The sequence below is a fragment of the Cotesia glomerata genome, linkage group LG7 (genome assembly GCF_020080835.1).
Source record: "Cotesia glomerata isolate CgM1 linkage group LG7, MPM_Cglom_v2.3, whole genome shotgun sequence".
Lineage (NCBI taxonomy): Eukaryota > Metazoa > Arthropoda > Insecta > Hymenoptera > Braconidae > Cotesia > Cotesia glomerata.
The window spans coordinates 320,651-343,758 of NC_058164.1; the positions used below are offsets into that span (position 1 = coordinate 320,651).

General features: G+C 32.2%; 7 protein-coding genes across 10 annotated transcripts; 5 read left to right on the top strand and 2 right to left on the bottom strand.

The window, feature by feature from the left end:
- Positions 1-2,859: 2,859 nt before the first annotated feature.
- On the bottom strand, positions 2,860-7,480 carry LOC123268317 (ataxin-7-like protein 1). Of its 3 annotated transcripts, XM_044733292.1 has the most exons (7): positions 7,238-7,480; positions 6,659-6,715; positions 6,413-6,517; positions 5,953-6,347; positions 5,449-5,922; positions 4,610-4,660; positions 2,860-4,485 (listed from the first exon to the last, which is right to left on the bottom strand). In XM_044733292.1, exons 1-7 carry the CDS (start codon positions 7,320-7,322, stop codon positions 3,475-3,477), a joined length of 2,178 nt encoding a protein of 725 aa, XP_044589227.1. In that variant the 5' UTR covers positions 7,323-7,480; the 3' UTR covers positions 2,860-3,474. The 3 variants fall into 3 exon arrangements, with proteins under 3 accessions (XP_044589227.1, XP_044589226.1, XP_044589228.1); XM_044733291.1 differs by having other exon boundaries at positions 2,861-4,485; positions 5,449-6,347; XM_044733293.1 differs by lacking the exon at positions 4,610-4,660 and having other exon boundaries at positions 2,865-4,485; positions 5,449-6,347; positions 7,238-7,479.
- An 802-nt stretch (positions 7,481-8,282) lies between these two features.
- LOC123268323 lies at positions 8,283-9,125 on the bottom strand. The gene is made up of 2 exons (XM_044733300.1): positions 8,940-9,125; positions 8,283-8,863 (listed from the first exon to the last, which is right to left on the bottom strand). Exons 1-2 carry the CDS (start codon positions 9,108-9,110, stop codon positions 8,507-8,509), a joined length of 528 nt encoding a protein of 175 aa, XP_044589235.1. The 5' UTR covers positions 9,111-9,125; the 3' UTR covers positions 8,283-8,506.
- Positions 9,126-11,606: 2,481 nt separating this feature from the next.
- Positions 11,607-22,094, top strand: LOC123268321. 2 transcript variants are annotated; one of them, XM_044733297.1, is made up of 4 exons: positions 11,607-11,741; positions 11,811-12,496; positions 12,567-12,814; positions 22,072-22,094. In XM_044733297.1, exons 1-3 carry the CDS (start codon positions 11,708-11,710, stop codon positions 12,798-12,800), a joined length of 954 nt encoding a protein of 317 aa, XP_044589232.1. In that variant the 5' UTR covers positions 11,607-11,707; the 3' UTR covers positions 12,801-12,814; positions 22,072-22,094. The 2 variants fall into 2 exon arrangements, with proteins under 2 accessions (XP_044589232.1, XP_044589231.1); XM_044733296.1 differs by lacking the exon at positions 22,072-22,094 and having other exon boundaries at positions 12,567-12,887.
- Positions 13,036-14,424, top strand: LOC123268320. Its single transcript, XM_044733295.1, has 3 exons — positions 13,036-13,183; positions 13,305-14,011; positions 14,089-14,424. The coding sequence occupies exons 1-3, from the start codon at positions 13,150-13,152 to the stop codon at positions 14,308-14,310; spliced, it is 963 nt and encodes a 320-aa protein (XP_044589230.1). The 5' UTR covers positions 13,036-13,149; the 3' UTR covers positions 14,311-14,424.
- Positions 14,753-16,196, top strand: LOC123268318. Its single transcript, XM_044733294.1, has 3 exons — positions 14,753-14,903; positions 14,994-15,670; positions 15,756-16,196. The coding sequence occupies exons 1-3, from the start codon at positions 14,873-14,875 to the stop codon at positions 16,104-16,106; spliced, it is 1,059 nt and encodes a 352-aa protein (XP_044589229.1). The 5' UTR covers positions 14,753-14,872; the 3' UTR covers positions 16,107-16,196.
- On the top strand, positions 16,945-20,073 carry LOC123268939 (putative oxidoreductase SadH). The gene is made up of 10 exons (XM_044734403.1): positions 16,945-17,269; positions 17,328-17,454; positions 17,517-17,649; positions 17,740-17,883; positions 18,522-18,834; positions 18,915-19,041; positions 19,117-19,249; positions 19,333-19,479; positions 19,591-19,947; positions 20,010-20,073. Exons 1-9 carry the CDS (start codon positions 16,969-16,971, stop codon positions 19,624-19,626), a joined length of 1,461 nt encoding a protein of 486 aa, XP_044590338.1. The 5' UTR covers positions 16,945-16,968; the 3' UTR covers positions 19,627-19,947; positions 20,010-20,073.
- On the top strand, positions 21,209-22,478 carry LOC123268322 (dehydrogenase/reductase SDR family member 11-like). The gene is made up of 5 exons (XM_044733299.1): positions 21,209-21,544; positions 21,602-21,728; positions 21,889-22,021; positions 22,100-22,243; positions 22,301-22,478. Exons 1-5 carry the CDS (start codon positions 21,244-21,246, stop codon positions 22,334-22,336), a joined length of 741 nt encoding a protein of 246 aa, XP_044589234.1. The 5' UTR covers positions 21,209-21,243; the 3' UTR covers positions 22,337-22,478.
- Positions 22,479-23,108: the final 630 nt, after the last annotated feature.

Below are 23,108 nucleotides of genomic sequence, written 5' to 3' on the forward strand. Positions count from 1 at the left end.
ATTAATCGTTTATAAAAAATTCATTAGTTCATTTTTTTTAATAAATTAAACATTTGGCTTATTTATTTTTAATATCATTAATATTATTTTTTTATTTTAATACTACACATATATAAAAGAATTAAGGAATTCCTTGACCTTTTTATAGTCTTCCTTTATATATAATTTTAGAACATCAAAATTTATTTGAGTTTAACGATTATTTTATTTATTTTTATTTAATTATTTAAAGATAATAGACAAGTAGACGAAGACAAAATTTAGTTTGTTTATTATTACAAAATAGCAATTTTAATAATAATAATGTTTATGTTAAATTGTAATTAAAATAATAATCATGTCTACTTTTCGAATATCTTTAAATAACTCCAAAATTTTCTATAAAAAAATTAGTGCCTGAGGAAAAAGGAAAAATAAAAATAAAAGACTTTAGTTATATATAAATAAATATAAAACATATATTTTTAATTAAATGTCACAAATTTTAATAATTTAAGTGGAACGTGAAATGAACGCAAGCCACTAATAAAGAACAAATTTATTTATTCAAGTGTAAAGTTATAATCATTGACGTTTAGTATCTAAGTGATCTAAGTACATTGATATAGAAAAAAAAAGTAATAATAAATAGCAAAAGGTAATAATTCAAACGGCAAACTTCTAAGTATTTAAATAACCGAGAAAACGCTAGTTGCTAAAATTACCATAATGACTTGACTTATTCATTCCACATTCCGTAATAATAAAATAAAAAAACAAAAATAATAAAACCGTACTTGAAAAAATTACGGAAGAGCTTTCTACATCGTAAAAAAATAAATGACATTATTATTTTATGTACTATTACAATTATTAATATCCAATAAAAATAATAATAATAATAATAGTAATCATTTTTTTTTTTTTTTTTTTTACGTAGATCATCTACAACAATCCGCGTACTCTCCACAAGAACAGGCTCTAGATAATTGTAATTTTATTTTACAATCTCACGTCAGTTTTTTTTTTTTTTTTTTTCTATATGTATATACATTTTTGTAATTAAATCTAATACATGTGAACAATACGTAATTTCATTGTTTATGAATTGTTTTTTAAAACTACTATCCTAACAAGTCAATCACGCAACCTATTATCATTTTTTTTTTCTTTTCATTAATAATAATAATTATAAATTTACTACCAATTAAATGATTAGACTACAGATGCACAATTATTTGGAATATCTCACTCAGCTTAATTGTACATGAGACATTGCGAAATGTCTCTTTATAACAAACAAAATAATTAAACAAATAAGCAAGATTTGTCAGAATAATTAAACAAATGCACTTATCATTTTTTTTTTCACGTTAATTTTACAAAACAATTATAGTGACAAATCTTGCGCTTAACACTGGATTTACAAGTAAACATCAAAATGTATTACACACTTTAATTTTAAGTAAAGCTGCCCAACTGCTCAATAGAATTTAAATGGCAAGTTCAGCACTTTCGACTTTGTTGAATTTCAGAGAGTCTGTATTATTTTAACAAATAAGAGAAATAAATCAATTATTTTATGTTTTTTAAATTATACAAGGAAGCACATGACTCTGGAAAATCAACAATCAGCAGGGACATTTGAGCCTACCATCATTCCTCAGTATTCTACTGTACGTTACACGTAAATATCACAATCTATGAGGAAATAACGCGTTCATACTTTACAATTTTTTTTTTCAGAGTAACAATCTAAAAAAATTGTTACAAACAACAATATTTCAAGATGAATAAATAAAGCCTGATTTGTAAACTTTTATAATTTTTTTGTTTAACTTTTTTCGTCTCTTTTCATTCACGCGAATTCACAAATTATTAATTATGAGGCAAAAATTTATCGAGGTATTTGTAAAAACCCAAAGGTCGGATTTAATTTAACACACATAACACATATATTACGTCAATAATAATATTAATAATAATAATAATAATAATAATTATTATTATTATTATTATTAAATCAACTATATAATATCATTCTAATCATCATAAAAAGATTATAGTCGTATTTAAGCGTAAGAATACAATAAAAAGTGTCTTGGATAATTAAAAAAGACACATACAGGAGCAGTCTTAGATTAACAACAATAATTAATATAATATATTTATATATAAGTAATAATTATTAAGACTATACGATTAATTACTATAAATAAATTTACATACAACTGACTTGACTTAACGTGTGGGATATTTATTTATACGTCTGACATTATTGCCATTCGTTTATTTTTATTGAGCATTTATAATTAAATATTTATTATTTTAACTATAATAATTCACACGGGGCATTATAAAATGAATACTAGCAGTTACTAATACTCGTTAAATATTATTATCTATTATTTCATTGGACTTATTTCTTTAATTGTTTGTTCGATTAATTTGTGATCAATATCAAGAGGCCTTAATAATAATAATAATAATAATAATAATAATAATAATAATAATAATAAAAAATTTTTTAACAATAAATAGATATAATTATACAAGCATTTTCTTTTCTCAATTTAAATTCACTACGAACAAATAGCCTCACATAATTTTCTTTGTTGTATAATTATATCTATATAAAGTTAGCAGTTACATTTTTTCGTGAGACTTATAAATAATTTATAAATCAAAGACAAATTTCAACAGTTTAATTTAAGCTGTTAATTTTAAATTCGATGCAATTATTTAATTTTAATTTTTTAACACATAATGGCCTACAGTAAATGCAATTTTCTGTGGTTTTATTAAAATTAAGTTAAAAAATGGAGTGTTGTTTAATGATTTAATACCCGTACTCATTTAAATTAAAAAAAAATTTTTCTTTCATATTTATATAATTATTTTTATCAATTTATACTAATTCACGCGCACAATTAATGACAGAGAGACAAAAAAAAAAAAAAGAAATAAAAGAGATCACATTACGAATAAAAAAATATAAACATCTAGTACGAAGGACATATTTTAAACTGAAAATTTAAGCTCTACGTTATCGTGTCAAAGTAATAATAATAATTATCGTAATAAATATTTACAGTATTTAAAAATATCAAAGCCATGATAATTTACAGCACTCATGCAGATTTAAAATTTCGTTAACGAATAAAAGCATAAAAATTTAATTACAAATCGGAATAATTTAAAATGAAAGCCCGGAATAACGTAAATCAATTCAATCGTCATATCTGGTAAAATAAAACAAAGTGATAAAAACAATGATAATTAAAAAAAAAAAACCTAAATTTGATGATTGTTGTGGTTATTACGAAGATTATTAGTGACCCCACTCGACGGGCTTTGGACTCGGCACTGCAGTAATTGGCGAAGAAGCAAACAAGGCATACGGTCATCATTATCAGCAGCAGCAGTAGCAGCAGCAGCAGCAGCAGCAGCAGCAGCACGTTCGAGTCCTCAGCCCGGAGTGGGTGGGATCTTATGTCAGTGAATATTGAAGTTGTACTGCTTACGGGTGGAGGTGATACGCAGCCACCGGCTGACCGCGAGAGGTTCAGGGTGGCAGTTAGACCAGGCAATGTCACTAAAGTGTGACGAGTAGGGCGTCGAAGTCGTGGTAGCTTCGACCTGGATAGACCGAGGGAATTCCGTTTGGTGATGATACTCATGCTTGCTTCGTTTGGAAGACCTACTGGTGGCGTTGCTGCTGCTGGTGGTACTGGAACTGCCCATGGGACTGAGGAGAAGAGAATTAGTATGATTGGCGCTGGCGTTATTATTGTTAAGCCTCTTGCCGTTGGCGAGCTTCGGGTGATCCAGTTGGTCATCAAACGCAAGACTGGGCATCGACGAGCCTTGATAACTGTTTCTGGCCAAGGCTGACCCAGTCGCTGCTGTCATCGATGACGGCTGGTGCTGATGACCAGATGATGATGACGACGATGATTGTTGCTGTTGTTGTTGTTGTTGTTGTTGTTGTTGTAACAAACTGTTACTGTTGATGTTGATGTTTATGCTGTTGTTGGCAGTGATGTTGCTGCCAGGATTCACCCGAGGAATCTGTATGACGACCTGGGCTGGCTTGGTGTCTTTGAAGATCGATACCGGGGAGTAGAGAGTCATGCTCTCGGACTCGTCGTCACACGTGGTCTCCCCTTCGAGGACAGTGCTGGGAAGTTGGGGCTGGGGCGCCGCTAGCGAGGCTGAAACAACCGAGGACAGGCTCGAGGTAACGGGGATCAGCGTGGATATGTGCTGAGACGTGTCGTTGGCGATCGGGGACAGCGAAGGCAGCACCACTGAAATCGGCGGCAGCATTGACTTGGATGTGGTTGGCGCCAATGACGACGGTGTTGATGATGATGATGATGACGAAGGTGGTGGTCCAGTTGATGGCGGGGATGAGGATACCACGGCAGGATTGACGGGATTGGCAGCGGACCTGGAGGCCTCCAGTCTCAATTCCTCATTAGCAAAATCCTCTTCCAGCTTAGTCTAAAAAATAAGAAAGGAGCGTTTTTGCAGAGTTGAGATACGTGGATTCTGTTGAATGACGGTGGCTTAAGTATCTTATATTGGCGGGTCGTAAAGTATGACCCAAAAAGGAACCATGCCTTACAGGTATAGTGGAGCCATGCGGGGCCAGACACCGATAAAGCAAATCAACAGCCTGTAATGACAAAAACAAAAACAAGTATCAACTGTGTGACACCCCGATCATTTTACTTTTGCTTTGTAATATCATTCATTTTCATTTTCTTTTTTTTTTTTTATCAATACACGACGCTCCAAATGGCTCCAGCGGTTTTCGAGCCTATCTGTACTTTTCATTCCGCCAATTATTTGAAAAAAATAAAAATAATAAAACTATCGATAAGTTATCAAGCGTGTGACGATTGAATTGATTTTACAAAACCTTGGTAAATCATTTTTTAAATATTTCCACAGAAAATTAAATTTACTGGTGACAATTTATACAAAAATGATGAATTATAAATCTCACGGTTTTTAAATAATTTAGAATTTTTTTTTTTTTTTTTTTTTACAAAATATTATTTATCACCAGTATTACTATTTTTTTTATATAAATAACCAACAAATTCAATAGAATTTTTTATAATAACATTTCAGTGTACTTTGTTGAATTCTCTTCAATAAATACCATCATCAATAAAAATTTTTTACAAAAAATAAACTCTACACTGTACATGACAAATATTTACGACTCCATAAACTTGATAAATACAAATGAAATAAAAATAAAAATAAAAAAATATATACATATATATATATATTACAATATTAGTACTAGTAATAATGATAATGGTAACGTCAAAAGTTTAACAATAATGAAAAAATCTTAATTGTTGATAATATTCAAAAGAAAAACTGATTAATAATCAATCTCTGAAGAACTACAGTCAAACGTTTGGGACAAAGTGATTGAGTTATCCCTACCTTTGGCAGTGGATAAGTGTCCGGTAGAGATAAAACAGGCGGTGACCCAGGAGCCTCGCTGTCGTTGCTGTTTCCAACAAGACCAACACCAGCCGTCGCCCCAGAAACTCCGGTCAATCCGGAGACGGAAGCCGTCGAGACAGTTACAGTCCCGGTGACGGTTACTTTCGGCGTCCTATTCGGGAGCTCCTTCGAAGCCCGGTGGTCGGCGAGGAGCTTGTCGAAGCTTTTGCTCCGACCGATGACTGTTCTACGCAGCGAGACCGTGTGAGCCTTGCAGGTGAGAGACCTGGTGCAGGTTTTCCCCGTCTCCTCGATCCAGACCCCGCAGTGCCTGTCCGGGTCGTACTCTCTGTCCTTGACGAGCCCGCGGTCTGCCTTGAGACGCTTTCGCCTTTGCCCGGGGCCCGTCGTGGACGTAGACGTCGCACCAGTGGAGTTTGCTGAGGTACCGTTGTTGTTGTTGTTGTTGTTATTGTTGTTGTTGTTGTTGTTGTTGTTGTTGGTGGTGCTGTTGCTGGTATTGTTGTTGCTGGTGGCATTGGTGGAGTTCCCGTTGCTGCTGGGGCTTTTGACCGGACTGGAGGGCAACCCGGAGAGGGCTGAGTTGCTGGAGATCCCAATCGAGTCGAGCGGCGACCTCGGCGACGCGTTCGCCAACGCCGGCTGCTGGAGGTTTGCTTGCTCGGCGTTCCTTTTGACCGACGAGTAGTTGATTTTAGAGTTGCTCGTGGCTGAGCTATTCCCACCGCCCGTGGCGGTCCCAGCCGAGGAGGGCGTCGTTGGTTGGCTCTTTTTGGTGAGCTTCGAGACTTTGCAATATGGGGTTTTCACGGGGGTCTTGGAAGCTGGTGCTGATGGTGGAGGCAAGTTGACAGTCCCCGATGCGTGTCGACTCTCTGAAAATTTATTTTATGTTTAATAATGCTTGGTTTATATTTAAAATAATGATAATAATAATTACCCATATGCTGGATGAGAGCCTGAGGTTTGACGATGGCATTACAAATCTCGCAGACGACCCCATAGAATGTGTCTCGCTCCGGGCAAAATCCATAAAGATCAATGTCTGAAAGTTATAAACAATATCTTGGGGCACTGTTGGACTCGTACGATGTGTTGATGATTGTTTTAATAACTTTTTTAAAATATATAGTTCCATTCTAGTTATTATTTACACTAATTTATAAATAAATAATAAAACCGTTACCATCTGCTGACAGGCGAGTAACGGAGCTCGCTGGTTCCGCTTCTGGTTCCTCATCACCTACAACACAATAAATTATTATATTTAATAATAAAAAATAAAATAAAATAAATTTACAAGCATCACTGTTTTATTCAATGACACTCTTGCCATTAAACTCTTAAATAATTCTTAAATAAATTTTATAACTTTGCTAAGTAATTCAATAAATAACACACATTCTACTTTAAAATACACGTCATCACTGAAATATTATTTTTCAAATAAATATTTTCAATAAACAATAAATTTAATGATCCAAAAAATAAATAATTCATACTTGTTGGTAAATACTCGATAAATTATTTTTTAAGATAAAATTACATAACCATTCAAAATAATAAAATAAAATGACACATTACATTTAGAGTAAAAAAAAATATAAATGTATTGGTAAATTGTGAATCATGACAAAGAGCCAGCCCGGGTTAGGTTATGTTTGCTCGACGCCCGATCCACTTTTGACTGGCAGAAAAATGGGGTTAATATTTAAGAAAATCACCAAGTAAACAACAATCACAGTAGAATAAACAAAGTACATACTCAGTGGCTTGTCTCTGCCGATCCTCTCGATCCAGCTGGACCAGGGTTGGCCGTGAAAAAACGTTGGGCTGTCACTTCCCGACATTACCGCGGCACTAATATTTAACTCACAGAGCGTGTGTGTGTGAGTGTTGCAATCTAAAGTGGTGGTAGTGTCAGACTGAACTCACAATCAACCAGCTAAGTACTTTTAGACTTAGACGTTGCTCTGTAAGTGTATATGTTGTGATATTACCTTGTAAATATTCAACCTTCCCATCTATAGCACACACCACACAGTACTCAGACTACTTGAGTCGAGTATTAAACACAAACATAACCTCACACATACACTTAACGTTACCCATCCATCTCATAAAATGCACGTATATGCAGAATGAATGAATGAGTACTGGACTATACTCTATACTCGTGCACAAGCCGCGAGAAGCGCTTGTGTTGTGGTATGACCATGATGACTTTAAATGTCGCACGCCGGTGATCAAGCCCAGTAGAGCCTCTTTCTCTTTTTTCTTTTTCTCTTTCGCTCTAGTCATATCAACACGAGGTTCACCACGTTCCACGAAATCCCATTAATTTCCGATAACAAATAAATTTTTGTCAATACTGACCAGCTGATGAACCCTTTCAGCAATTGATCAATCAATAACAATGTATTGAAATTATTTTACGAAAGTTAATGTAGCATAAAAATTAATTTAGCAGACATTTTATAATTTTAAGAATTTTTTTAATAAATAAATCATGTTCAAGAAAATGAGGAAAAAAATTGACATTTAGAAAATTAAAAAAATTAAAAATTCAATTTTTTTGGAAATAATTTTTCGGAGCAAATTTATTTATTAAAAAAATCAAAAAATTGTCAAGCAACTGCTAACTTTAATGTCATTAATGTAGCATATATGTAATAATTAAAAAAATTTTATAACAAATAAATTATGGCAAAAAAAAAATTAGAAAAAAAAAAAAATGACATCTAGAAATTAAAAAAAAAAATTTTTTTTCGAACAAATCTTTTTGTTAAATAAAATTAAAAAATTGTCAATTTATTTAAGACATCTAGAGTTTAATTAAAGTTTTATTGTTATTATTACTACAGCGCATTGATTTATGACCAGACGGTTTGGGTAATTTAAATAATCGTATGCGTAAGGGCATAATAAACCGGTTCCATCCCATGGGTATGTTTAATTTTTTATTTTAATTACAAAAAAACGTATCTTTAAAATTAAGTACTTTAATTATGATAATAATAATTATTTATAAAAATTAATTGGATCTTCTGGTAGAAGAAACGGAGCTAGGTCCACCGCGATGTTCTTCGATTTGCTTCCAGTTGAGGTACCAAAAGGGCTGAGACTCTTTGGGCCAGGATTGGATCCTGTTGATCAGATCAACGTCCCCATGAGCGTCAACAGGAAGATTTAATATTTGCGGCGAGTTTGGCTGGATGTTTATTCTATTATCTGTCGCCGTGACATTTTGTCCTTCGCTCAGATCTTGAATCTGGTTTGATGTCTGATATTGAGGCAGCACAGCTGGCAGACGATCACCCGTACCAGCATATGGTGGTCTTTGGGATTGTACGACTACAATAGACACTGCTAATACTAAACAGTATTTGTTCTGTAAATAAAATTCATACGTTAAGATTTATAAGTATTTTATAAATTTATTTTTTTTTAATATTTCAAGACATTACCATTTTTTTAATAATTATTTTAAATGTGATAATAAATAAAATTAACTCGAGAAAGAGCTGAAGACACGCACGTGATCGTGAGCTAAATTGCAATACGAGAACAACACAAGCTGCTTTCCTTTTTATAATCCATCGGACTTTTATCCTATTCAGCCCCCACTCAGCCAACATTCGCGACTCATTCTGGGAAATTTCGCAAGAGTAGGAGAGACTTTTTACTTTACTTGGAGTTAATTATTCCGGTGGTTAATCCCGATGATGTCTTCGGAAAATAAACAAATAAACAAATAAATAAATCAGAGAAAAAAGATTCGATCGATTAATTTCCGAAAATCGATAAATATTTATCGATTTGTTATTTCGTAATTTTATTTATATAGAGTCTAGAAAAATATTTACTGCAACGTATGCATGACATAATATTGCTATCAATTTATGATAAATCCAGGCGTAAAACCATTGAGCCATGTGGCAAATTATCAACAATTGGACAATTATCGTAATAAAATAACAGCAAGAATATAATACTTGGGGCCTTGAGTGAATCCAGTTGAATTTTGTCGCTTGTCCTGATGTAAACAATAGAACAGCAGACGAGTGATGCATATGTGACAATAGACAATGGGTTTTTCCAACAATAAACGCTGAATATTCGCTGGTTATCTTTATGTGCTGATTTTCAACGAGTCTTTGTCTTCGGGGTTAAAAAAATTGTTAACAATGTTTTAAAAATCGATAAAAATTAAATTTAATATTAAAAAAAGTTTTCTATTTAATTATGATGTTCTTTTTGGCCCTTGCGATCTATCAATCAATATTGATTTATTCTTTAGAATTTAAAGATACCGTTGCTTGCAGTCTCGTTTCAATGACGTCATCAAAGTTGGGTATTTTGCGGGCATTGGCGTGTCGTATCTTCTTCACTGGACTCTGACTATACGTCCGGTTTTTGGGTTTCCTATATCCCGGGATTTATGGTTTTATTTATCGCTATGATCTCAGATAAGACAACAAAGTTTGGGTTTTAAAAGAACAATTGAAGACTATAAATAAAGAAATATATATACGCAGACTCAAAGGTTATTACTTGAGACAGTAAAGTATATTTACCTTTTAAATGCCATCATATACTTCTTTGAAGATCATTTTTTTAACATACCCGATAATAATGAATCTTGAGTTACAGCCACCATAAAAAATACCCTTATTTTTATGAATCTGACTTTCAAAAATATAAAAACATTTATTTTTTATTTTTTTACTGTCCAAATATTTCTTCAGAGTAATTTAAAATTAAAAAAGGCCATACGGCAGCCGAAATGGTAAGTAGATTTTTCAAATAAAGAAAATTGATTTTTAATAAAATAATATAATAACACTAATAATGTAAAATAAATTTAAAACTATTTAGAACAAATTTTGGAAAAAAAATTAACTTTTAAAGAAAAAGTTTCTCAAACAATTGCAAAGATTATAAAATTTGAATTATAAATGACCAAATTTTAAATAACTGCTTAGGAACAACAATTTGCAAATCAATCAGATGTTTGAAACCGGATAAAATTTTAATTGAAGAAGACAATATATAGAACTAATTTGTGACATATTTACTGACGAATTACCTGAAAACATTACACGAAAGACTAATCATTATCGTAATTATTGAATTTACATCATGATTAAGCTATGATGCAGACAATAATTCTAAAACGGCTGCAACAGTAAAACTGTTTCATTAAACGAATTCTAAAAGGAGTAATATTGAGGCTATTACCACTTCTGAGTAGTGGAAATTGAAGCATATTAAAAGAGCTTTACGATGCATTTTACCGAATTTTTATATCTTGTCTCGATCAGTAATTATATCAAGTTGAAGTAAAAACATCAATTTTTACGATTTTCAAAATTTCAAAATCCTGTCATTTCCAAATTACTCGCCCGATTAAGCTCATCTTCGAACTTAACCTTGGTCTTGATCGATAGATAAAGCATGTTGAGTTTGAGAAGAATCGGTTATAAATTGAAAACGCTATCGTGCTTACAAGCCGCGTTATATCGTATAAATATATATAAACTTTTGAACTATACACATTTTCTGACTCAACTCGACAAACTGAGTCAGAAAACGACTAAATTTTTTCAAAGTTGCGCCATGAGGACGGCTGCAATAGTTAGATTTTTATAAAATCTACTAAAAATTACGTGTCAAATTAAATTATTGCTATAATTGAAATTAGTGAATCAAACTTACAATTCACAACATCTCTCTCATTTGTCATCACCCAATTTTCACATAAAACCATGATTATAATTAAGAATACAAATTGCTTTAATGACTAAATTACATCTTCTCTATTAAATAAACGATGACAGCGTTATAAATTCACTGTAAATTATTATCGAGCATAGCTGAGTTTTTCTTTTACTCTAAAAATTTTTTTAACTCTTCAATTTTATTGATCAAAATATTTTCTTCATTAATTATATTATTAAATTTAATTCATTAAAATCACTAGCTCAATAATTCATTGATTTTTTTTTTAAAAAGAGATAAAATTTTATCCGTTTAATAACTGCATTATTTAAAATATAAATACAATAAAAAAATTGCACATTAGAATTAAAAAAATAAATATGTCACATTTAAATGAATTTAATTTGATCTAACTAATCCTCCAATAAAATAGTTGATGCAGTTAAGGTACAGAGTATATAAACCTCTGTAGAGCTAGATGAATTTATTAGATCTCAAGTGACAGTTCATCACCATGATGCTCTTTCAGCTAATACCGTTTTTTTTGGGTAAGAAAACGTTATTTATTTATTTCTTGTCTAAACAAATAAATCAATTATTAATTGGTCTACTTTTAGCTGCGCAAGTTAGCGACAAAGAAACATGGAAATTCGGGCCAGAGTATACTTTTTCCGGAGAAGTTAAGATGATAACTTCTCTGGACAGTGATAAAGGTCAATATCTTGGTACCGGTCTCTATTTAAAACTCAAATGTCGGCCACGCGAGCCCGACGTTCTCCGATGTAAAATGGACGACACAAAGATCACCCGGCTGAATGTCCAAGACGGATTCAATCCAGAAAAAGCAACACCGGCTGCCAACGAAACTTACCGCCCGTTCAATGCTATCGAAGTCCCGTTTGAAATAAAATTCAACGACCGAGGAATCGAAAGTTACGTGCTCGAGAAGAGCGATCCAGTTTTGCCGGATTTCTGTGTCAACATGGCGCGGTTGGTCGCCAATCAATTGATCATTGGAACAGATCTTTCGGACACGATGAAGCCAACATACAGGTCTTTTGAAAACTTTACAGTCGGCGAGTGCGACGTCGACTTTAAAGTCACTCGATCTCCGTTCAAAGATGAAGCCAGTAAGGAGAATAAATTTGATTTATCTCCGCTGGAAAAATTGGGAAAGCTCAACGGCGAAATCATGCTAATTGAGAAGAAAAGAAATGTTAAAGAGTGTCTCAGATGTGTCGCTCCTTTCTTTGGTACTCGTTATACTCTTGGGCTTGTCTACAGAGATGTTTTGAGTCTTCTGGTAAGTATTTTTTTTTCTTTTTTTAATTATTTTTAGAGCGTAAAGTTCAATTGAATATTTATTACCACAGAAAACATCAGACAGCAAGATAGAAATCTCCAAAAATAAATTTTTAAGTGAAACAAACAACGAGAACGACCTTTACGATCAGAACCGGAAGAAACTGGGCAAAGTTTTGGACCACGTGAAGCTAACTCTCGAGTCTATTTTTCCGGCCAAGGATCAGCTTCCGACTTTCAATAGCCCGATCATCAAAGGAGTTCTTCCTGATAAATGTGACAAAGATCCCAATAGTCAATACTAATAATTAATTAATTAATACAGTTTTATAATGTAAATCAATGCCTATTATGTATCCGTATTTGTTAAGAAAATAAAGGAATTAATCATAGGTAGTGTCTTTCAGTCCTAACACCAATTAACGTCTCAATGTTACGGATGATTGTTAGGATGACCTTGACATGCAAGATCTCGGGTTGCTTGAATTACCCAATTCAATTAACAAATAGCGGAGCAAATGTAAAAATACATATTAAAGATAAGTATAGCCAATTGGAATAATGGTATGTAAGTGATAGTGGTTAGAGTAGTCAACATATAAGGGGACGGTCTCGTGTTATAAAAACCAGTAAAGTATTCCTGACTCTTGAATCATGATGATCATTACTCTACTTCCATTTTTACTCGGTAAGTATTTAAATAATATTTTTAAATAACTATACCCAAAATTTAATCTAATTTACTTATATAATAATCATCATCATCATCGCATCACTTATCCTTTATTGAATATAATTGTGACTTTCAGCGGCAAGATTTGACTCTGGGCAAGACCCGGAGGTTTGGAAACGCGGAGCGGAAGTGACATATTTTATTCACAACCATGCAACCAAGATATACTCAAATGATCATGGAAAATCGAATCACTCTGACATGTCCTTTGACGTGCAGACAATGCTGACATGTCAATCAATAGAATCCAAGGCATATTGTTTTTATCACGACACTCAAGTTAAATCAACGTACCTCGGAGACTCAAAACGCGGAAGGTCTGAGATAAAGTCCGCTGAGCTGGACATCTGGACCAAGAAAACCCTCCAGCAGGATGCAATAACCATTGATTTTACCAAAAACGGAATGAGCACCGTCTGGGTCGGCATTGAAGTGGAGCCAATTGGTCGCAATATGATGGGAGCTCTCGCCCAACCCTTGGACATCGGTCTGGACTTTTCTTCAGCATTGACTGGAAACTTTGAAAGAAAAGTAAACACCTCAAGAGGAAATTGTCACTCCAAATTTTTGGTGACACGGTCTCCAGCTCTTAGTCATCAGAAGAAACTTCCCGCGAGTTTATTTTTGGTTGCTCGACCCGATGAAGACTTGATCCGTCCCATTGAGATCTCTCGCATGATGGAAATGGATGGCGACAAATGTGACGACCGGTCTTTCTATTATTCGTTTTTTATGAACAGAGAAAATCGCCACACTAAGGACACCGATGTTGACATCAAATTCGTAAATATTATTATTGATTTTTAAATTAATTATCCGGGCAATTATTATTAATATAAAATTTATTACTTTTGTTGCAGAATTCATTTGAAAATTTTATGACCATCAGCAACGCAAACTTTACATCTTTCTCCAAAGTAAAAGTATCAATTAACGATCACCGAGACAAATCTAAGTACGTTATTGACGAGTCTGCAAGCTTAACTTTGCAGAAAATTGAACCAATGCTGTGTGAAAAGGATAAGTACAATGAATTCAACAGGGATTGCTCCAGTGAAGAAATAAATAATTACGCTGGATAAATTAAAAAAATATATAATTGGTTGCTTTTAAATATTTATATATTTAAATAATTAAGCTTATTAATGTAAAACAGAGTTGAAGAGTATGCAATAAAATAATTTGAAACAATTAAACTTATTTATTAAAATTTATTTAAAATCTTTCTTAAATATTGTGGATTATTTTCATCTCGATCCAAAGTTACCGAGATTTATATTGTCAAGAGGATGGGGAGCCAATGGAGAATCAACTAGACCATCGTCTATTGAGGTCTTTGAACTTCCCCGGCTTTGGAGCTTCAGTCCTCGAGTGACATCGAATTGAAATATTTGCTAGGTAGCATTTAAATTATAAATTACAATTGTATCTTAAAAATTTTAAATAAAATTTGTTAGAATGTTAGAGTTGTGAGTAATGCGACTGTTCAAGTGTCTCAATTATATTAATGCAGGCGTATAAATTTAAGAAAATTATATTTAATGAAAATTATCTGAGTAATTGGTTTAAAAGACAGCGAGTGTTGTATAAAAGGAGCCACAGAATAGAGAATTTAACCAATCTGAAAAATAACTCGAGTCTATCATGAAGTTTATTATTTTACCTCTGCTGGTCGGTGAGTTTTATAAATTTATTACTTCCTTGTACTTGAAATAAATCAATTAATAATTATTAATCAAATAAAATTTTGTTTATGAATGAAAAGTGAGCCAGCTGGAGCACAGTGACTCGTGGGTGAATAAATTAGTGATCTACAATGTGACATACAACGCAGAAATGATTCCGAGGGTTAACGAGACCCAGGAGTCCAACCACAAAATGTCTTTCAACTTGACAACGCAATTGAAGTGTCGGCCAATTGAGATGACTCTGCAAGAGATGCAGTGTTATCTGGAAGACTCCAAAATGCTTTTGGGACTTCACAATTCAACAGACTCTTCTTCGCCGCCGAAAGTTATGCCTGGTGTTGGATTGATAGAGCCGGCTACTGGCGTACACTTTGAGCTGAAAATGAGTGCATTGGGTATCAAGGAAATGGTCGTTCCCTCTAATATTTCCCCGCTTATTCTCGATAAATTGAGATACTTAGTGAACCAGCTGCATATTGGAATAGATATGAAGGGGAAACCCGAGGGAGCTTATAAAAACTGGGAGAATTTCACCACGGGTGAATGCTTCACTACTTTTGATGTTGAATTGCAGGAGCATAAGACTAAGCACTCGGCCACGCATGAAAAAACCGGAAAATACAAAATGTGGACGCCCAATATGCGAGTTTCTATCAACAAGACCAGAGATTTGAATAATTGCAAAATTATTTCTCCATATTTCTTCGGAAGTCGCGAGGGATGGCGCGAGAATCCAAAAGTATCTGTTAATATTGTAGGTTTTACTTTTATATCTATGTTTATATTTTATTTTATTGATTTATTATGAATTATGATGAATATTGTTTCTATTTATGCAGACAAGTTCAAAGAGCTCGGTAGTTGTCGACAGAGGAGCCTTCATATCTTCAACTCAGACGACCTTAGAGCTGCACGAGCTTCAAGATTCAAACAACACTTCCGAGTACAAATTGATGCGTGAAAATGTAACTGTTGTATTTGATTCAATAATTAATGATGAGCATAATGCGACCGTCATCGAAAATCCAGCATCTGCGGGGATTATAACTGGATTGTGGCTTCATGATAATAATAAAAATAATAATAATAATGTTGAGAAATCATCTGAAGAGAGCAAGGAAACTGAAAAAAATAAAGAAAGTAAAGAAAGCAATGAGAGTAACTCTGAAGAAGAAAAAGATGATGATTAATAAGACTATAGAGTGGTCAAAAAAATTAATATTTAAATACATTTATTAATTAATAGTATTTTTATAAATAAGTTTGCGTAATAATTTTGAGTGTTAAATAAATATACCTTCTGTTGATTAAAAATTTAGTTATTTATTAAAATCTTTTGATTAATTTTAATTTATATGGCTCCATCTGTTGAGTAAAAAGAATCACTAGTATTTGCATATGTAAAAAAAGGATAAACAAACTTTTTGCTTATACTACTGAATAATAATGTTATATCCAAAGGTCAAGAAGACTTAATTAACACCAACAATTTGCTTAATGATTATTCTATTTATTTATTATGTAATTAAACTCAAATAATGCAAAGATTACTCAGATTTTTTAATATCTTAATCAATACTTAGCCTTGATTGCAAATTAAACGATCTTTATCTAATCTATGCTAAATTTTTATCTTATTAAAAGAAATAATTTTTTTAATATTATTTAAATTGATGAAAACATAAAAATAAATTTATATTTATACATTTTACAGGATAAATTTTTTTGGTAAAAATATTCCAGGTCTTCAACAACTCCCTGAATAAAAAAAAAGTATTGAAAAGTATTAGATTGATTAGAAAACTAATACTTTTAAATACTTCTTTCTTTGTCTCGATACTTTTTTTTTTTTTTTTTTTTATCAGGGCGAAAATGTAAATAAAATAATCTTTATCATTACTTATTTAAATAAATAGGAATGCGTTCCAAATACATATAGCAAATATTAAGTATGAATAAATACAAATCATTATCTTTATCTTCATTTTTGATAAATTTTTCGCCTTGATCAAGCCGCTCAGATCAGTAGTCCGACAGTATTCGAGCGCTAAAATGGATCGCTGGACAGGTAAGTTCGCGATCGTCACCGGAGCAAGTTCAGGAATTGGCAGGTCGATCACTAAAGAGTTAGTTTCTGCTGGTGTCAATGTCCTGGGACTGGCTCGTCGCGAAAACAGACTCCAGGAGCTGTCTGAAAATTTGAAATCCTCAAAAGGCGCGTTTCATTACTTGAAATGCGACCTTTGCAATGAGGAAGACATACTCAAAGCCTTTGAATACGTGGAAAATAATTTTCAACGGCTCGATATTTTAATAAACAATGCTGGTATTATGCTGGGTGGCTCTCTCGCTGGTAAATATCACTATTTTAATATTTTTATAGCATTTTAATTAATTAAAAAATTATTTAGAGACCACAACAGAAGACTATCGCACACTTCTGGATTTGAATGTCCTCGCGCCTGCTCTCTGCATCCGAGAAGCTCTCAAATTAATGCGTAAGCATAAAAATGAAGCGCATATTATCAATATCAACAGGTATATTATATTTACTGATAAAAATAAATATAATTTTTTTGATAATTATATTTATTTTGCAGTGTTTTCGGTCTTAATACAAGAGCGGCGGATTTACCGATAAATTTGTACCCTGCAAGCAAATACGCGTTACATGCAATGACTGAGACGTTGAAAAAAGAAGTCAGAGATAACAATGATAATATTCGTGTCACTGTAAGTTTTTTTGAAATTCTTCAAAGTTTTTTCTTAAATCGAGTTAATTTTTTATTAATAAAATGATAATAATTTATTAAAATTTTCCAGGGGATCTATCCTAGCGCAACCAATACAGAACTGTTTGATTTATCAGAAAAACTTCATCATGTATTGAATGTAATACCCGCTCTGGAGAGTAAGGACGTTACTGATTGCATAATGTTTGCGCTATCAGTCCCACTACATGTTCAAGTATTTACTCGAATACTCAATTATTGACTAGGAAAAAAAAAAAAAAAACACTCGACTAAACCGTTTTAATTTTGCAGATTGATCAGCTAGTTGTTAGCGGCGTACCCAGCAAACAATGAAAATGATGTAATTGCAATTCAGAATAAAATAAATTGTTTACTTTGAAAATAAGACTGTGTAATTTATATTTTCAACGAGTCATTGTATAAGTGTGAAGTTTTAGTTAAGAATTTTTTATCAAATAAAAAACATTAGTCAAAGTAAGCATAAGCAATGATTGATAACTTCTTGATGCATTGTCAGAAGGTCAATTTGCATAGTAGCCATAGAAAAGTTACTAATTATATATTTATGAATCAATTTACATTGAGTAGGTAATGGTAATTAATAATTGTTATGATTGATAATAAAAGACAAAGTTTGTACAAAATAATCGCGCAAATTGCTGCGAGACGTACGAATGAAACCTTGAAAAGTGCAGCTTCATGATGACTTTGTAAAGTAAGATACCAATTATCTCCTTTAATCGTACTTTTTTTATTATTTTTCTGCTGATAGACAAGAGTGAGTATTTATTCACTGAAACTAGTTGAGTATAACTTGAATGCAAGTGCACTTATTCGGCAGTATCGCGTTAATCGTCTGTAAGAATGGATCGTTGGGTCGGAAAGTCTGCTATTGTCACCGGAGTAAGCTCCGGAATCGGAGAAGTTATTGTTGAAAAATTAGTTTATGCTGGTGTTAACGTTCTGGGGCTAGCTCGTCGCGAAGACAAGCTCCAAGCATTGGCTCAACGTTTCAAAGGTGCCAAAGGAAAGTTCCATTATCTTAAATGTGATCTTCGCAATGAACAGGACATTCTGAAGGCCTTTGCTTGCGCTGAAAAAACTTTTGGTTGCCTTGACATTTTGGTAAACAATGCTGGAGTATTCTTCATTGCTCCTTTTGACGGTAAAGTCTTAATTAAACGTTATTTCTTCATCATGATTAATCATCAATTACTTATTATCACATTTATTTAAATATTTTAGCTGCAAAAACTGAAGACTATCGATCACTTATGGACATAAATGTCCTCGCTCCGGCTGTCTGTATTCGCGAAGCTCTCAAATTGATGCGTAAACACAAAAATGATGGTCATATTATTAACATTAACAGGTAAATAAAATTTATTCATTTTATTTTATTTTATTTTATTGTAGTTATTATCAATAATATTTTTAATATCTTCAGTGTTGCTGGTCATCATGCAGTAATATCAGAGGTGCCTATGAATTTATATCCGGCGAGTAAATTCGCTTTGCGAGCAATGGCAGATACATTGAAGGGAGAGATAAAACTAAAACAAGATAAAATTCGGGTTACCGTAAGTTATTTTAAATAATTAATAATTATGGCATAAGTAACATATTTTTTTTTTTTTTTTTTTTTTTTTTTCTTTAAAAAAAGGGAATACACCCGGGATTAGTTAAAACGGAAATATTAAATGCATTTGGTGACAAAACCAATGAATTATTGAATACAATGCCGTACATGGAAAGCAAAGACGTTGCTGATTGTGTTATATTTGCACTTTCAATGCCGCAAAAAGTTCAGGTCAGTACTTAATTATATATTTATAATTGTTTAGAAATAAAAAATGTAATCAAAGTTTTTACACCTAAAGAATTATGAAGAAATAATAAAATATTAAATTAATTGTTTCAGATCGACGAGCTCACTGTAACTGCAATCGCAGTATAAAATACGAATTATAAAATCGCTGTTTCCATGATTAGACTTTTGTATAGTAAATAAAATAAAAATATAAAAAAGATTGTGGTAATTAAATTATTTTTATTATTTAAACAGAATCCTCGTATTCTCATGCAAAATGCGACTTAAAAAAGATGATATATTATTCTACTTTACTTTAATCAAGAGCAATTGGATAATTTGTTATCTTTTGTTGGGGATCCATTTACTGGGGAACGAATACGGGTTTAACAGAACTCTCGCTTTATATTCTCAAAGTATTTTTAAACGACAAGACCATGAGTGACTGGTTCCTTCCTTATTTCTTCAGTGAGTGTCTTAATATATTCTAATTTTTAAAAAATTTATTAATAAAATTATTTATTGAACAGTTGCGCTGGTAAGTGACCCGCTGATCACCAGATCCGAGTATTTTTTCACATTCCGGAGTCTGGAGGAAAAACAATCAGATCCTGTAACGAAAGAGATCTCTGAAATAACTGCTGGAGTAAGATGTCGAGTAGTACGACCAGAAGCGACGCGGTGTACTATTGACGACTTGGCCATTTTCACGAGGATGAACAATTCTTTAAAAAGAACCCGACTTGGTTGTGGTGAAGTAAAATTTTGTAAACCCTTTGAAATAATATTCAATTCAACGGGAGTCGAGTCGCTTTTGATGAGTGATGAGCTCAAGAACTCTCGAATATCCACCGTTTCGGACATCGCGAATCTCATAAATATACAGTGGATAGAAGCAATCTCCAAAAAACAAGACGTAATACAAGAAAGTACAATCAATGGAGAATGCACTTCCCGAATAGTTTTTAAACAATTAAATGAAAGTAGATTGATGGGCAGACTCTTCCCACCTGAAATAACCCTCAAGTATAATTCTTCTATGAATATCCTTAATATATATCATAAATTGAGGGATGTTAAGTCATGCTCAAGAGGTAGAATTACAGTTTCAGAAAATATCTTTTCTTCTTTGGAAAATTTTGAACATCGTACCATAATTTCCCCAGATTTCGTTGATTTTCGTATAAAAAAGAAAACTATTTTTAATACCGATCGAGGTAAAATTAATATTGACCACTTAGTTCACCTAAATCTACAAAAAGTTCAGCTAATCACTGATACTGAACTACCAGAAATTACCAATCCTGTTTCTGTACCATTTTTATCTTTATGAATATAAAACTGTAAAAAAAAAAAAAAAATAACTTTAAAGGACTATAAATCATTTTTTAGGAGTATTTTTTTTATTTTTAAGATTGTGCAGAAATTAATTTAATTTATTAAATTTGTACACTTAATTATAATCTTTTAAATTATCAATAAAAGATGTCAAATTATACTTTTTTATGAAAATATTTTTAATTAATTAATTCTCATTAAATAATGTTATGATTGTTAACATATGAAAGTTTAATCACTACGTAATTTATATACATTGATATTATATCAATATCTTCACACTGCAAGTGTACGTAAAATAAAACCTTGCTTTCAAGATATATGTAAGTATATTATATGTAAATATATAATATTAAATATTGAATATCAAAAATAACTTTCTGTAATGAAATAAAGTCTTCAGTACTTAATTAAACCCCGTAGAGGATGGAGCGCTGGTTGGGAAAACTCGCGGTTGTCACTGGAGCCAGCTCTGGAATAGGCGAAGCTATTTCCAAAGCACTTGTTGCTAATGGGCTGAATGTTCTGGGTCTAGCTCGTCGTGAAGACAAACTTAAAAAGTTGACAGAGCTTAATAATTCATCCACGGGCAAGTTTCATTATATGAAATGCGATTTGTATAATGAAAGTGACATCTTGAAGGCCTTTAATTTTGCCGAGAGTAATTTCGGCGGGGTCCATGTTCTTGTCAACAACGCGGGGACTATTAGATCCAGCACACTCGCAGGTAATTTATTTTTTACTTAAAAATTTATTAAAAAATAATTTTGGGTGCTATTTTTAGCTGTAGAGACGTCAGATATTTGCGAAGTAGTCAATTTGAATCTTATTGCTCCTTCAATTTGCATCAGAGAAGCTCTTAAGTCGATGCGTAATCACAAAAATGAAGCTCACATCTTCAATATTAATAGGTAAAATCAAATTTTTATTAAAATCAATAATAATAATTAAAAATAAAAAATTGAAATGCAATTGATACTGCGAAATAAGATATCTAGTTTATAAAATTACAAGCAAAAGTATTAACTTTCATTACAATTTGATATTTATTTTTTTATCAATGTTTATCAGTATTTACGGTATCAATGCTACATTCCCGCCATTGCCGATTAATTTATATCCAGGGAGTAAATTTGGAATGAGGGCTCTCACTGATATTCTCAAGCTGGAAATTCGTCAGAATAAAGATAATATTCGTGTCACAGTAAATTTTTTTTTCTTTTTAATTATATTTAATAATTTTTTGATTAATTTATGAATTAATTAATTAATTTTTAAACAGGGTCTCTACCCAGGATTGGTGAAAACTGAAATCATTTCACTTGGCGGATTCAACCCGGACATGTACAAGATTCTCCCGTACTTGGAGCCGAAAGATTTGGCTGACTGTTTGGTATTTGCTCTATCTGCACCCCCGCATGTGCAAGTAAGTAATTTTTTTTATTTTTATTAATAATTTTTAATTAAATGAATATTATTTCAGCTTGACGACTTGGTGATTTATCCAGTGAGATGTTAATTTATAAATTATCAGAATTGAACCGAAATAAAAATGATAAATAAAATGCTTGTAGATTGTATTAAAGTGTAGAGGAAAAATTTGAAAAGAATTTAAAATTTGTAAGCTAATAAATTGAATAAAGCCGCAGTTGGGAAAGCAACAGACAGAAAGAAATAAAAATATTATCGAATCAAGTACTTGGTAAATTGTATATCCGTTAATTTATCTTTAACGCTCGACTAGATCGAGTATTTCGATGTAATTTATTGAATATTGGTATCCGTACGCGACTGGAGTTTAGCGGGAAGATTATTATTGAGTCGACCTGCAGATCCGCAGAGAAATAAAGTCTCTTAGTTAGCAGATAAAAAAAGTATAAAGCAGCACCATCAGCAGACGCTTCAAAAGCTCAACATTTTATTCAGTGACATCAGTTTGTTTTTGGATTTCGTCATTCACAGTGCTCTGTTACAACCTCTGCTCTACTTAAGCTGACGTTTATCTTATTAACAATAATAATACCAATAATACAAGTTATAAAATGAGCCGTGTACCTGGTACACTATCAATAGATTCTTTAACTTACGACAATAACGCCCAGACGCGACATTTTATTTGTCGAAATGTTTTCAAAAAATACTGTCAGTACTTTTTCGTATTCATTATTCTCAGTTTTATTTTCATTGTATGCTACGTGTTGTTCAGTTTTCCGATTTGTCCATTAATCGGTTGGATTATTCATCATAAATGGTAAATATATATTTTTATTATACTATTTTTATTTCATTTT

What these genes read in the sequence shown, in the direction of transcription:
- LOC123268317 (XM_044733291.1), bottom strand. Translation starts at nt 7,322, where the DNA reads ATGTCGGGAAGTGACAGCCCAACGTTTTTTCACGGCCAACCCTGGTCC. An exon ending in CGGCAGAGACAAGCCACTGA is followed by an intron (nt 6,716 to 7,237) that starts GTATGTACTTTG and finishes ATTGTGTTGTAG; the next exon opens with GTGATGAGGAACCAGAAGCG. An exon ending in ACACTTATCCACTGCCAAAG is followed by an intron (nt 4,661 to 5,448) that starts GTAGGGATAACT and finishes TTGTCATTACAG; the next exon opens with GCTGTTGATTTGCTTTATCG.
- LOC123268323 (XM_044733300.1), bottom strand. Translation starts at nt 9,110, where the DNA reads ATGTTGGCTGAGTGGGGGCTGAATAGGATAAAAGTCCGATGGATTATA. An exon ending in AAATAATTATTAAAAAAATG is followed by an intron (nt 8,864 to 8,939) that starts GTAATGTCTTGA and finishes TTTTATTTACAG; the next exon opens with AACAAATACTGTTTAGTATT.
- LOC123268321 (XM_044733297.1), top strand. Translation starts at nt 11,708, where the DNA reads ATGATGCTCTTTCAGCTAATACCGTTTTTTTTGG. An exon ending in GCTAATACCGTTTTTTTTGG is followed by an intron (nt 11,742 to 11,810) that starts GTAAGAAAACGT and finishes GTCTACTTTTAG; the next exon opens with CTGCGCAAGTTAGCGACAAA. An exon ending in GAGATGTTTTGAGTCTTCTG is followed by an intron (nt 12,497 to 12,566) that starts GTAAGTATTTTT and finishes TTATTACCACAG; the next exon opens with AAAACATCAGACAGCAAGAT.
- LOC123268320 (XM_044733295.1), top strand. Translation starts at nt 13,150, where the DNA reads ATGATGATCATTACTCTACTTCCATTTTTACTCG. An exon ending in TCTACTTCCATTTTTACTCG is followed by an intron (nt 13,184 to 13,304) that starts GTAAGTATTTAA and finishes TGTGACTTTCAG; the next exon opens with CGGCAAGATTTGACTCTGGG. An exon ending in CCGATGTTGACATCAAATTC is followed by an intron (nt 14,012 to 14,088) that starts GTAAATATTATT and finishes CTTTTGTTGCAG; the next exon opens with AATTCATTTGAAAATTTTAT.
- LOC123268318 (XM_044733294.1), top strand. Translation starts at nt 14,873, where the DNA reads ATGAAGTTTATTATTTTACCTCTGCTGGTCG. An exon ending in TATTTTACCTCTGCTGGTCG is followed by an intron (nt 14,904 to 14,993) that starts GTGAGTTTTATA and finishes ATGAATGAAAAG; the next exon opens with TGAGCCAGCTGGAGCACAGT. An exon ending in CAAAAGTATCTGTTAATATT is followed by an intron (nt 15,671 to 15,755) that starts GTAGGTTTTACT and finishes CTATTTATGCAG; the next exon opens with ACAAGTTCAAAGAGCTCGGT.
- LOC123268939 (XM_044734403.1), top strand. Translation starts at nt 16,969, where the DNA reads ATGGATCGCTGGACAGGTAAGTTCGCGATCGTCACCGGAGCAAGTTCA. An exon ending in GCTGGGTGGCTCTCTCGCTG is followed by an intron (nt 17,270 to 17,327) that starts GTAAATATCACT and finishes AAAATTATTTAG; the next exon opens with AGACCACAACAGAAGACTAT. An exon ending in CATATTATCAATATCAACAG is followed by an intron (nt 17,455 to 17,516) that starts GTATATTATATT and finishes TTTATTTTGCAG; the next exon opens with TGTTTTCGGTCTTAATACAA.
- LOC123268322 (XM_044733299.1), top strand. Translation starts at nt 21,244, where the DNA reads ATGGAGCGCTGGTTGGGAAAACTCGCGGTTGTCACTGGAGCCAGCTCT. An exon ending in AAGATAATATTCGTGTCACA is followed by an intron (nt 22,022 to 22,099) that starts GTAAATTTTTTT and finishes ATTTTTAAACAG; the next exon opens with GGTCTCTACCCAGGATTGGT. An exon ending in CTGCACCCCCGCATGTGCAA is followed by an intron (nt 22,244 to 22,300) that starts GTAAGTAATTTT and finishes ATATTATTTCAG; the next exon opens with CTTGACGACTTGGTGATTTA.